Source organism: Periplaneta americana, chromosome 17 (genome assembly GCF_040183065.1).
Source record: "Periplaneta americana isolate PAMFEO1 chromosome 17, P.americana_PAMFEO1_priV1, whole genome shotgun sequence".
NCBI lineage: Eukaryota > Metazoa > Arthropoda > Insecta > Blattodea > Blattidae > Periplaneta > Periplaneta americana.
In genome coordinates this window covers 14,454,055-14,468,892 of record NC_091133.1, presented here as the reverse complement: position 1 = coordinate 14,468,892, position 14,838 = coordinate 14,454,055, and the positions used below count along the sequence as shown (strand labels likewise).

The window sequence follows — 14,838 nt, the reverse complement described above, 5'->3', positions numbered from 1 at the left end:
TTAATAATTCAATTATTAAATTTCGTAAGTTACAGGGCATAGAATTCATAGCCAGTGATCTTTTAACATGCTCATGTCCAATGCAATCGAACGCTTTGCTTACATCAAGAAAAGCAACAAAACAATCAGACTTATTATTTTTCGCGTGCTTTAGACAACCATTAATTAATGAGGTGTTAACATGGGTCCCTTTGGTGAATGGAAGTGGAAATATAATGTTTTAACTTAAAATCTAGCACTTTCTCAATAAGGCGTCGCACTACCGAGAAGATTGTAATAGGCTGCCAGTTTTTCAAATCACTATGGTCACCTCCTTTGTAGATCAGGATAGTTCTTGCCTTCCGAAGGGGAGCAGGTACAACTCCGAAGTGAAGCATGGCTGATCCTAGCAGTGACAGAAATTTCGCTGACTTGAGATGTTTAAGAACACGGACAGTAATTCGATCAGGTCCTGGAGCTGTGTCAATCTTCATTTTGGTGAGTGCTATATTCATTTCTTTTTCAGTAATCATTATAGAATCAGAAAATTCGGATGTATCACAAGAAGGGAGAAGGTTAATCGAAGTCATATTATTGGAATGGCCAAATATGTCAGTAAAATGATTTTCAACTATATCTTTAGAAAGGGAACAAAACCGTTGTTTTTCAATGTTCAGTATTTGTTGTACTACCTTCTTTCGGTTATATTGCGCTAAATCATAAGAGTATCTTTCTCTGTTTTTATCTTTTTGTCTTTTATTCCGCTTTTGCGGGTTGGAAGTTTCAGTATAGGTGTATCGTTTGTTAAGTTTCCCATTACGGCGAAGATTAAAATATTTGACAGCTGGGTCAAACATTTATTATACTTTTACTTTTACTTTACTGATACTTTTATTATTAGTCTATTTTTATTGTGTACATTTTATTCAATTGTCGGTTTCTGGTTTAATTATGTAAATCCTACTTACTTGAAATCTAATACTAATATGTATTCCAATGTGTTTATTTTTATTTTTACTGTGTACATTTTTTATTGATTTATTAGCTTCTGTCTTTATGTCATTCGTATTTGATTCTAACAACATTAATATGTATTCCTCTATGTTTATTTTTATTTTATGAGATAAATTTTTATGTAACTACCTCTTTTGAACGCATTATGTACCTAAATTGTATCAGTATGTAATTACTTAATTCCGATTCAGTTGTATGTTCAACTATGTAAGCAAGTTTTAATCCTGGTTGAGTGTAAGAGAAGGCTTTATGGCAGTAACTCTGCCAGGTTGAATAATGCCATTATTATTATTATTATTATTATTATTATTATTATTATTATGTAAGAGAAGGCTTTACGGCAGTAACTCTCCCAGGTTGAATAATGTCATTATTATTATTATTATTATTATTATTATTATTATTATTATTATTATTATTATTATCGGTCGTGAGCCGTCATACTGTTCGGTTGTGTGTGCATGTAGCTCCCGTAACTTGCAGCGTACAGCAGGTGCATCGAAGTTGTAATTTGGATATGGCGCCTAGTAAAGACGTCTGTCTTGTGTGTAACTTGCCTTTCTTTGGAAGGCAAAAGTTTCTGAAGTGTGCAGGGCCTTGTGGTCTTCGTTATCATCTCGATTGCCTAAATATTGGTGAGGCCGAATATGATATCTACATGCAGAGTGGCAGTTCTACTTTTAAGTGTAAAAAGTGTGTGAGTGCAATGAAATCAACACAGGGGGACAACACGCCAGTGCGTCCTACTGCTCCAGGTGAGAAGAAGGTGATCTCACCTACAAAAAAAGTCGTTTCACCTTCAAGGGATCTCAACCTACCGAGCCTGCCTTCAGTAGATTCACTTTCCGTCCAGGTTGAAACTGTTCGTCTAAATAGTGTGAACATTCTGGACACAGTGAGCGACATTTTGGAATATGTGAAGAGTCTCCAAAAGGAGATGATAGAACTTAAGAACGAAAATGCGGCTCTGAAAATTCAGGTGGCCGAAATTTTTGTGAAAACTAATTCTAATGTACTCACTAATAAGGGTAATGTCCCTTCTGAATCAATGCAATATGAATCTGTGCAAGCTAAGGGCCCTAGGAAGTCTTACGCTGAACTTGCAAATGAAAATTCTATCCTAAATGTTCAAATGGCAGAAATGTTATCAAAGGGGTGCTGCCCCCCTAAATCATCTCATAGTATTTCTTCTATGGGTCAGTCTAATGACCCCATTAAGAAATCATATAGCAAGGTAGTGTCTGTGAACAAAGCTGCTGACAACTTGCATACTTGCAATTCTGATGCGTCAGCAACAAGCAAATCTGTGTCAACAACTCCTCCTGCTAATGATAGACATAACAATATTGAACTAAATCAGGCCAATCCTTCAACTTCTGCCAACGTATCTGATGGTTTTCAATTAGTTACTCGCAAAAAATATAAAAAAAGAGAACCTAAAGTTGGAACATTGGCCATGAGTAGCATTGAAATGGCCCCTGAGAGAATTAAAACTAAATCTCTATTTGTTTCGAGATTTAGTTCCAAAGTCAACACAAACAGTATAGAGGACTCCCTGAAGAATCAACTTCAGCTAAGATCTCTTGTTGTAACTAAACTAAAAACCAAATATCAATCATATTCTTCCTTTCACACCACTGTTGATGTGAGGGATTTCGATTCCATTAACAAACCTGAAGTTTGGCCTGCTGGTTGCCTAATTGCACCATTTTATGGTAAATTAAAGCCTGAGCAGCACTTTGCGCATTCTGCTAATTCGAACTCTGTTGATTCTCAGGGAAATGCCTCTTAGTCTTAGTCTTGTTCGCTCTCATTTTCAATGTTCAGTTCTATTAATCATTTCGAGATTTTCTACCAAAATGTTCGTGGACTTAACACTAAAGTCGATGAAATTTTTCAGAATATAGTGAGTAATAATGATGTCATTATCTGTCTCACTGAAACATGGTTATCTGAGTCAGTTATTAATTCTAATTTATTTCCAAATAACTATACTGTGTTTCGTGCAGATAGACTGTTTGAAGACACTAACAAAAAAAGAGGTGGTGGTGTCCTAACAGCGATTAGCAACCAGTTACCTTTTACTAAAAGACGTTTTGACTTAGAAATTATTAGTGAATGCGTTTGGGCTGAACTTAGAATGACTGATGGTTTTAATCTGTTATTAGGTAACCATTATTTCTCTCCTGATACAGATCACATTCACTTAAAATCTTATCTTAATTTTCTTGAAAAAAAATCTCGACACTCATAATTTTAGAATAGTAATCCTTGGTGATTTTAATACTCCTGTTATGGACTGGTCAACTGGTTCCAATCTTAATGATACTCATTATTACTCTAAAATTAAGGCTAAGGATTTATATTCCTCGTCCTGCCTTCTTGGATTAATTCAAATTAACTCTACCGTTATGAGTAAAAAGCTTCTTGATTTAGTTTTTACTAATGATAAAAACAGTACAGTTAAACTTGCCGATCACTCTCTAGTTTTAGAGGATACTTATCACCCATCTATCTCTATTTATACTGAAGTAAAATTATCGTTACCGGAGCACTCTCTAATCAGTTCTTATTTAAATTATTCTCAAGGTGATTATCTGAATCTTTATTCTATTCTATACAATTATGATTGGACTAGCATATATCAGACTACTGATGCAAACACTGCTGCAAATTCCTTGTCTCAAATTATAAACAATGCTATATCCCTTTGTGTCCCTGTCACCTTTGTTAAAAAATCGCACCATCCTAAATGGTTTTCAAACGATTTACGTCAGCTCATAAAGAAAAAAAATAAAGCTCATAAAAATTACAAAAAATATAAAACTGATCATCATTATCAAATTTTTTCTAATTTTAGTAAACAAGTCAAAGCCATGATTAAATCTGATCAATTCAAATGGTTACAATCAATTGATGATAACCTAAAGCACGAACCAAATAAATTTTGGAAATATGTAGAAACTTTTCGAAAAACTAATGGTAATCCCACAGAACTAATAATAAATGGCGTTCACATCACAGATGAAAAAGAAATTGCAAATGCATTTGCTTGTCAATTTAAATCTGTTCAACAAAATTGTAACTCTAATTTCATTACTTATGATTCTAATATTACTGACTGTTTGCCCCTGCCTAATATTACATTCGATGATGTAAATAAAGCTATTAAAAAGCTAAAGCCTAATAAATGTAAAGGTACTGATAGCATTCCTAATTTTATAATCAAGGGTTGCTCTAATATTCTCTTGCCTGTTTTAACTTTTTTATTCAATCTTAGCTTAAAAACAGGAATTTACCCGTCACTTTGGAAGGAAGCATCCATTATTCCAGTTTTCAAAAATGGTAATAAAAACAGTGTTACTAATTATAGACCCATTTCTATCCTAAACAATTTTTCTAAAATTTTTGAAAAAATTATCCACAAACACATTTCATTTTATGTTAAAACTAAGATCAATTCGGCCCAACATGGATTTACAAGAGGGAAATCTACTACTACTAATTTAGTTTCCTATCTTAATCTCATAATGCCTATAGTTGAAAATCAAGGTCAAATTGACTCAATTTATTTTGATTTTAGCAAAGCATTTGATGTTGTTCCTCACAAAATTTTATTAAATAAATTAAGTAATTTTGGTCTCTCCACTAACTACGTTAATTGGTTTGAAAATTATTTAACAGATAGACAGTCTTGTGTTCGACTAGGTAATTCTCTCTCGGTTCCATTTAATAGTTTATGCGGTGTTCCTCAAGGGTCTACATTGGGACCTCTCTTTATTTTATTATTTATAAATGATATAAGTAAAAGAATATAAGTTCTAGCTGCCTTTTATTTGCGGATGATCTCAAAATCTTTCGCAAAATTAATAGTTTGGTTGATTGTCAAATTCTTCAAAATGACATTAATTCAATTTCACAATGGTCTGTTGAAAATGGAATGAAAATTAATCAATCCAAAACTTTTGTTATTTCCTTTTCACGGAAAACTATCTCCCTAAAATTTAACTATTCTCTCAGTAATGTCGTAATTACTAGGAAAGATTGTATTAGAGATCTTGGTGTCCTACTTGATTCAAAATTATATTTCCATGATCATGTGCAATATATTTATACCCATTCGTTAAGAATGCTTGGTCTAATTAGGTCTATAACTTATTCTTTTTCCACTCCTATGTGTTTATTAATTTTATACTATACGTTGGTTAGATCCAAGCTTGAATATGCATCTGTTGTATGGAACTCCATTACTTCCACTGACTCGGCTAAATTGGAGAATATTCAAAGAAAATTTATTTCCTTGTGTTCTTATAGATTTTTACCAAATTCCGATTATAACTATGAGATTAAATGCAAATATTTCAATTGCGGTAGTTTGTTCACCAGACGTCAGGATCTTGATTATTTATTTTTTTGTAAAGTCATTAAGGGTGATATTGATTGTGAATCTTTCATAAGCAATATCAGTCTTCGTATTCCAGCTAATGGTTTAAGATTTCATAAATTGTTTTATAATAAGAATCCTAAATCTCTCTCTCCGGTCTGCAGATGCATTAAATATGCTAATTTGCATGGATTCAACTTGGATCCATTTAATGTGTAGTATATCTGAGTTTTTTTCTCACTGATCTAATTTTAATAATTATTTGTCCATTTTTTTTTCTCTTGCATTTGGTCAATTGATTAAGGTAGACTATTCCATTATTTCAATTATCTTATTGTACTAATTTATGATTTTATAATTTTTATTTGATCTATGATTGATGTAGACTATTATATTGTTTGTATTTCATCTCATTGCCATTTTCTAACATTCATTCTCATCATCATTTGTTGTTTTGTTCTGTTTTGTATCGTGCTAAACTTTAATTGGCCTTGTGCTGTTGTTTTGCACGTTAATATTCTAAATAAATAAATAAATAAATAAATAAATAAATAAATAAATAAATTATTATTATTATTATTATTATTATTATTATTATTATTATTATTACTTCTAAATCAAAAGGACTATTCAACAGTCAACAGATTAAAAATAATATTGGAATAATTATTATACTAATATCAACACAAAAGTATGTTGGAATGTTTTCGCAGTGTGGCAACAATAGTCCACATGTGATTTGAAATAAGATGGGAATCATGGAATGGTAAGTTGAAGTAGAATGTTTAGAACACAAAAATCTTCATTCTAATGAAAAAAGTCGTAGAAAATGAGGCAGATACTGACACACTAGGAGTTGATTCTGGCATTGATACTTGGCACTTTTATAGTACTACAGTACAAAAAACGGCGCAACTCCCATATTTCGAAATGTGACCAACAGTGCAAGTTGAAAACATGTCGAGTACCAAACCAGCAACACTTTCAATAGTATTATTTTAAATAGAAGAGTTGCTAAAAATGTTAGCGAAATACTGCTATTCATTATTATTAAAAAAACACTTGCGTTTTCCTGCTGGTTTTTTAATGGAGATGCAAATTTCAATATTACATAGGACAGAAAAAAATAAATAATTGGCGTATCTGAATCCAGAGTGTTCTTGTAGCATTTGCAAGTGTCTATTGTGCATTAAATTTTTAAGTATACATTTTAAGACTTGTTCATTTTTTTTATTTTAGTAGGTTATTTTACGACGCTTTATCAACATCTTAGGTTATTTAGCGTCTGAATGAGATGAAGGTGATAATGCCGGTGAAATGAGTTTGGGCTCCAACACCGAAAGTTACCCAACATTGTTCATTGTTGCTAGACGATTGGTTGCTATGATGTTATATAAACTGATGGAAGTAATACAGCTTATGTATCAAAATTTTCAGTCAAAAGTCCATTAGTAATACATAATAAATTAAAATGATTTAACAGGATTCACTATCAAATGTCAGACACTGTAAAAAAAAAAGAAAGAAAGATGATATACCTTCAGGCTCAATACAGTAAAGGCCTCAAAATCTAGCTAAAACTCCAAAAAAGTTAGTATAAAATTATTCTTCCCCTTTATTATTCTTGTCCAAAGAGAATGTGACATCACTTCGTCCTCTTATTTTAATCTCAATCTTGTGCTAGCTGTCATCTAGTACTGATCGCTAGTGTGTTTTGTGTTCAGAGGTTCAATACTATAATCTTATAGTTCAGTGAGCTTCTTTTCGTTTTGCTTATACTATATACTTTAGTATGCATATAATTGATTTAATTTCCACAGTTTTTTTTTTTTTTTTTACTTTGTTGTCTTGTGCAACGATATAAGAGCAACCATGTCTAACATACAACGAAAAAACATAATCAAGATCACATTCCCAGTAGAGGCAGCGAAACCTATGGCATTGGAGCTACACAGCTGGATTGACGCAGAATTAAACATCACTTCAGATCAGGTAGAAATGATACAGTTTAATACCTTAGAACGATCAGTTTATCTGAAATTAACCTCTGTAACACAGTATGAACGATTTATGAATATATACGAAGGTGAAATTAACTTCAAATATGATAACAAGAGTACAATAAAGGTTAGTTTTCAGCGTGTTGACATTAATGCAATTACAGTGCGAATATTTAATATACCTCCGGAAGTTGAAAATAACTTAGTAAATCAATCATTAAGTCAGTATGGGACAGTTAAAATGATATGTGCTGAAATGTGGAGTACCCAGTACAGATTTCCAGCAAACAACAGTGTGTGTGCTGTGCGTATCGAGATGTGGAAACATATTCCAAGCAAACTAATAATTGGTGGTTATACTGCAGTGATACATTATCCAGGTCAACCGCAACTGTGTTATGTATGTGGGGAAAGTTCACATCTTCGTTCCGAATGTCCAAGAAGAAAATTTAGTTTTCCAGTAACTGTAGCAGGTCGGCAACCCTTACTTAGTGAAGTGGTGGGGGGAATGTCAACAAACTTACGTAACATCACTGATCAGCCAACGAGTTTGAGAGAAGACACTGTAAAAAATGTAAACGTTAAGGAACAAATGACAGACAGACAGATGGAAATGCAAACTGACAGTTCAATGGCAGATCCGAGCAATGGTGACTCTCACGACACTAGCCTGGTTCGACCAGCAGACGAACACACTATGCCCAGTGTTCCTCTGCAAGGAACATCGAACATGAATACCACAGAATTCTATACTGAGCCTACTTTGCACGTTAATACAAAAACAAATGATGAAAATAAAAGACAACAGAAAAATGACCATGAACAAATGATGGAAGATGACTCTGAAGCTTCAGACAGTGATATAGAAATGGAGAAAAACATGTCTGAAAACAACATCTCAATTCCACGATGACAACTACAACAAATGATAATGGACCAACCAAGAGGTGATTCTAATGGCAAAAAGGAACTGTCCCCTGACAGAGATCCTAGAATGAATACTAAACAACGAGAGATTGACTTTCATGAACAAGATTCACATCACAATACCTCAGAACCTAAACAGAAAATAATGAAAAAACATACTACACGAGCAGTACCATATCTATAATAATAATAATAATAATAATAATAATAATAATAATAATAATAATAATAATAATAATCATCATCATCATCATCATCATCCGTGGTGCTACAGCCAGTGAAGGGCCAAGGCCGATCAGCCGGCTGCTGGCCTCACCCCCACATGCCGAGCAGAGGTGGACGATCATCCAACCAGAATGGAGGTATCGTGTGGTTAACACGATGATCCCCCCAGCCATTATAGCTGACATTCGCAACCGGATTTTGCTACCTATCATAGCTCCCCAAGTGCATCACGATGCTGGATGGGCACCAGTCCCATACACTGGCCGAAATTTCATGAGAAAATTTCTTCCCCCATGAGGACTCGAATCAGCGCGCATTCCGTAACGCGAGTCCTAGGCAGGAAGTACCATATCTTGTTTCTGGTAAATTTCCAACAAAAAATGGGGGACATACTTCTGCACATAAAGATTCAGCTTCAATATCTCATATACAACCATAATGTGTGTAACATTTTTTCCATATTCATGTGTCGATCTTACTCATCCTTGTTTCATGGCAATTAGAATATATTATAACAAAGCTACCTACTTATATACAATCATAGATGCAGACATGTCTTCCGGAATATAACAAAATATGTAAAAACTTGCGCAGTCATAACTATCAAGGGCAGTAAAAATAGTTATTCGACGATGTGTGACCTGCAGTGACATTCCGAAGTGCAGTCATACTAATGTCTATGTTTTTTGTCTTTATTACTATGGTTGTTATTGTAAGTAAAGTAGCTATATTGAATGTTAATTGTTTACAAAACAAAAACAAGCAAAATATGTTACGAACTTTTCTATTTCTTAATTCAATTGATCTTAATTCAATTTCTTGTTGTTACAAGAAGTGAATGTAGACAATCTGGATTTTCTAGGCCCTCAATACGAGTACATCACAAATCCAGGAGATCTCCAATGTGGAACTGCCATTATATATCAATCCAGCTTAGAAATCGAGCATTAAGATGCACACAGTAGTGGAAGAGTGACCAGTGTTCTGTTTACAAATGGGACGCTTGTTGTTAACCTGTACTTACCTTCGGGGACAAATAAACGAACAGAACGTGAAAATTTTATCATTACAGAACTGCCATTCTTTTTGAGATACCATGATCCCAGTTAGTGACTTTGTGTTTTACATCCAACAGACCAGACAGGTGTATATCAAATGGCAGCTGCTCTAAATCAACTAGTTGAAGAATTAAATTTGAAAGATGCTTGGAAACTTCTCCATCCTACAATGGTGCAGTTTACATTTTTTCGGGGGGAGTCAGCATCTCAATTGGACCGAATCTATGTGGATAAGGAAACTAGTACTACCATTTCCGATGCAACAGTCATGCCCATAGCATTTTCTGATCATGAATGTTTTACTATGACCCTCAGGATAAAAGAAAATCTCACTACCACAGGACATAGTTATTGGAAACTGAATCCATCATTATATAGCAAAGAAGACGATAAAAACGATTTTCGCACTTATTTTTCTGATCTAATTAACAAAAAGCAACCCTCACAGGCTACTTCACCTTTTAAGCATTGGATCAACACATTCAAGCCGGCTATCCAATCATATTTTAAATGTGTAGGATCAATAAAATCACGTGAGCAACGTGCAACGCTTTCTTTTTATTATCAAGTACTAAATGAACTACATGACCAGATTCGGAAAGGAGAAAAAGTATACGAGGAAATGAACAAAATTAAACAAAAAATATCTCAACGCCATGAACATATAATGCAGGGCATGATGATAAGGTGTAGACCCAAATCCAAAATGGACAATGAGAAAGGAACATTGTTTCATGTAGTGAAAGAAAAGAAGAAAGATTATCAAAAATTCATTCATCATTTCCGGACAAACGACAATCAACAAATTTCGACAACTTCAGACTGTCTATACGAGGCTACAAGACATTTCCAAGAACATTTTAATGAATACTCCATATTGAGTGAGATGTGTAATTCCTTATTACAAAATGTTAATCGACACATCAGCCTAGAAGATCAACAACTACTACAACAGCCGACTGATGAAGTGGAACTCCTACAAGCTTTATTAGGCACAAGAAAAAACACATCCCCTGGAATGATGGTATGACATATGATTTTTATAAAACATTTTGGGATATCGTATAAAATCCCCTTTGGCAGCTTTCAATGACATTTGTACTACACAATAGGAGCTTCATAACTCTGAAGAAGGCATAATCATTTTACTTCCCAAAACAAATCCACGTACCTTTGCCGATTACCATCCCATTACTTAATATGGATTATAAACTATTGATGAAAGTTTTGGCAAATAGACTTAAACCATTACTTCCACATCTGATAGAGAATGAACAAATATACGGCATCCTGGTAGAAATATTTTCTGGAATTTATCTGCTTTACGAAATACTGTGGAATACTTATAAGCGCATCCCATAGAACAAGCTGCAATATTATCTTTAGATTTTGAAAAGGCTTTCGATCATGTTAATCACTCTTTCTTATTCATGGTCCTCAAAAAACTTAATGTGCCACACTTTATCATATCCGTCATCTGAAAGCTTTATGCTGTAGGCAGATCAAAAGTACAACTAAATGGATACTTTACGTCAAGTTTTCCAATTAAGAGGCGAGTTTGACAAGGCTGTCCACTTTCAATGCTATTACTTGCTCTGTCATTGGAACCATTTCTTTGCACGATACACAATTGTATGCTAGAGCTTCAACCTGAACATCTCCATTTTACAGTCCGGGCTTATGCAGATGACCTGACAGTACACTCCAATACCCTAAAGATGAACAAATTGTGGTGAACACGGCGAGGACTCACAACTTGGCTTCTGGAGAGCATTTGAATTACAAGAAATCATCTTTATTGCCTTTGGGGGCTTGGCAGACTGAGTTTTCACCATCCCATTTCACAGTGCGTGATAAAGTTCGGATTCTAGGAATACACTTCAAACCAACATTTGAAGAAATGCTTGCCTGTAATTGGGAACAAATAGTTAACTCCGTACGTCATGTCATCAATAAACACAAGATGCGCAAATTCAACTTATTTCAGAAGATTTGGCATATCAACACTTTTGTCTTATCCAAAATCTGGTACGCAGCTTCCATATTGCCAATGCCTGCAAAGTTTTCACAAGTGGAAAAATCAGTTGGATTCTATAATTGGTCAGGTCATGTATATTGAATCAGTAGGTCTCAACTTAGTAATAAAAATGGTAAAGGCAGTCAAAACCTAGTCGATGTAGCAATCAAGGCCCGATCACTTTTGTTATGATGGATACTGTTGTCTATGGAAGGTAGTGGGGACATCGTGGATATTCAGAGATGGAACAACCTACACATAGCTAGAACCAGCATTTCAGGTGCATATCGCTGCATTTTCAAAGGATTAAAAGAATTCCAACAAGCAAAACTGAAGTCAGACTCTCCGCTCACTTCTAAAATTATCTACAAAGTATTACGGAGCAGTATGACTATGATGCCTCCTGTGCAGAGAAATTTCCAAATCGTCCCTGGTCCCGCATCTGGGAAAATCTACATTTTCCGCACGTACCAACAGAATGGTTAATGACATCTTACATGATGGTAAATGACCATCATCCCAACAGAATCCAAGAAACATAAACACAACATGGCAGACTCTCCAGAATGTGGAAAGTGTAATAGACTGGATACAATCCAACACAGCTAATAGGTTGTCTAGGTAGCTATCTGGATGTGGCTAAAACATCAGCTGTGCAAATTTGATACATTGACTAACCCAAATGATGCTCTATGGAAACTACTCCATTTTGATTTTGGTTTCAGTGAAAATTTCGAACCGCAGCTGTGGCTTATTCATAGTGTAGTGCATTATATCCTGTCTAGTGAACATGCTGAAATTCGTGAACTGAAACGTGTGCTTTATGATGAAAGACAGTCTATACTATGTGTAACTCCAGCTAATACATGGTTCTCAAAACTTAAAGACACTGAACTTTCTTAAACTTCTTATAGTTTATTCATGTAATTAATGTAAAAAGAGTTACAAAGTTGTGAATTGTATTTAACTTTAAGTTTGTTTTTATTCATTAAGTGCAAGTATCATTAAGACACTTATGTGAGAACATACTAGACTATTTCAGGTAGGCCTATTACTTGCAAAAAAAAATGAATATATGTATGTATATGTATGCTCTCTCAATTAATATCACTCAATAAAAGAATTGTATTCCAATGAATACCATCCCATTGTGGAATCGTGGGAAACGAGAATGCGGATGCATTAGCAAAGAAGGGCAGCACTGCTACTTACAGACCTGTTACTAAATCTACATATTACTCTGTGAAAAGATTTATTAAATCTACATACTTAGACTTCAACAAACAAAATTTGATAGCACAATCTCAAGGGAAAAAATGGAACTCTCTGCATCATAATCCACAGTTAATTCCCGATTAACCGCGAAAATCGTCTGTAGCTGCATTTAGATTGGCAACAGGCCATGATTGTTTGGCCAAACACCTGCGTAGAATTGGAATATATCAGTCCCCTAACTGCCCATTGTGCAACTCAAACCAAGAAATGGATTCGGAACACCTCAAAATCTGTGCTTCAGTGGCTGACCATGATAATATCTTTGAAAAATATTGGAGTGCAAGAGGTCAAATGACTTTATTGTCAAACGCCTGGCATTAGAAAACAACAACAACATGTATATGTATGCTGTATGTGGTGTATATGTTATATGTATGTGTATGTATATATGTGTGTATGTGTATAATATATATATGTATGTGTGTAAAAAAAACTTGAAAAAATATAACTTCACAAAAAAAAAAAAGCCATCTTCAGAACTGATGAGGTCCTTGCGTCTTCCATTGTTTTCATTTGGTTTGCTGGAGTTGTGTTTGTGTTGTGTAGCCAAGATTACCTATGTATATTTCCTGTAGTTAAACGGGGTATACATTTTTCCTTCAAGACATAAGAAGCTCTATGTTTAACCAGAAACTTTAATGAATTTGGTGTCTATTTTCACATTTCATGTCAGGAAGAAAAGGATTAATGTGTTCAAAGTTCCTTTGTCTCATTTGTAAGACCTTAATAAATAATAACTATTCGTAAAAAAAAAAAAAAAACAAAATCTAGTCTGTAACATAGCACGGCAAAAGCAGTGTGACATGTGGTCATACTTCAAATGAGATCAAGGTGCTGGAAGTACTGCAGAATAATAAAGCAGCAGCAACAATTCTAGTAGGTATATTAATATCACATTAGTCATGACAGTCCTAATATTGGTTAATCTTACGACATTTCAATAACAAAACATATGTGAAACGTCCATTTCAATAAACATATCAACATATTAGACAAAAAATACAGTAAAATTCCTCGTAACCTGCACCCAAATAACCGGAAATACAAAAAAAAATGGCACTTTTGGCTGGACCAAAGAAAAGTTTAAATCTGCCACATCGCCACAGTCTGGCCATCAGTTTGCCACATTAGGAAGTTCGTTTTAAGTGAATATTCGAACCCTAACATTAATGTATTATTTGTGTTGTGTGATGTGTTTTAGTAAGGAATATCCACAAAGTTTTTATGTTTATTTAGTTATGTTAGGGCTGTCAGTGTTGCCACATTAGGAAGTTCGCATGAACTTTAATTTTCAGTGAATATTCTAACCTAGAATTAGTGTAGCATTTGTGTTGTGTGAAGGAAAATCCACACAGTTTTTATGTTTGTTCAGTTATGAGCAAGTGACAGAGAAACAAGCTTCACATGGATGCAGTTTCAACATTTGACACCATGAAATACGAACTTTTTTTTGTGTATAAAGGTATTTATTTAATTATCCGGTAAAATCTCGTATCCGGAACTAGCCTGGTCCCTTTGATGCTGGTTAAGAGAGATTCTACTACATATTGCCATATATTAAACATTCTTAAGTCCTATGACATTATATAGATGTAAAGGGATGGAAGACAAAACTAGCACACTACACCTACCTCTCAGTTAACACTTCATCCTTCTCTGAATTTACTTCCACTTTTTGTTCCTGCTGAACTCTGTCCGGATCGAACGAATCTTCCTGAAAAGAGGAAGTAATAAAAATAGCTTTATTTGAGCAACTAGTGCATGCGTTTCCTACGTGAGTTGTTTCACTTTCAATCGTGAAATTGGCAAACTAATTTTTCAGTAAGGTTGTAGTGTATTTTGTTCAATATCGAACTGGCTCCCCCAAATTGCTTCGATGTAACATATCCTTCAAGTTTCTGCCTGTATTAAAATGTATAGCAATCAAGACTCAGTGTTACAAATATTTACGGGAAACGA

At 34.3% G+C, this 14,838-nt stretch overlaps 1 protein-coding gene across 5 annotated transcripts in view; it reads right to left on the bottom strand.

Annotated features, from left to right (window-relative positions):
- Nucleotides 1–14,838, bottom strand: part of LOC138693249 (zinc finger protein ZFP2-like) — a 107,427-nt gene that overhangs the window by 47,455 nt on the left and 45,134 nt on the right. For all 5 annotated transcript variants that reach the window (XM_069817085.1, XM_069817081.1, XM_069817080.1 and 2 more), the window contains exon 4: nucleotides 14,511–14,593. In XM_069817085.1, coding sequence (XP_069673186.1) covers nucleotides 14,511–14,593 — 83 coding nt within the window. The remainder of the gene's footprint in view (nucleotides 1–14,510; nucleotides 14,594–14,838) is intronic.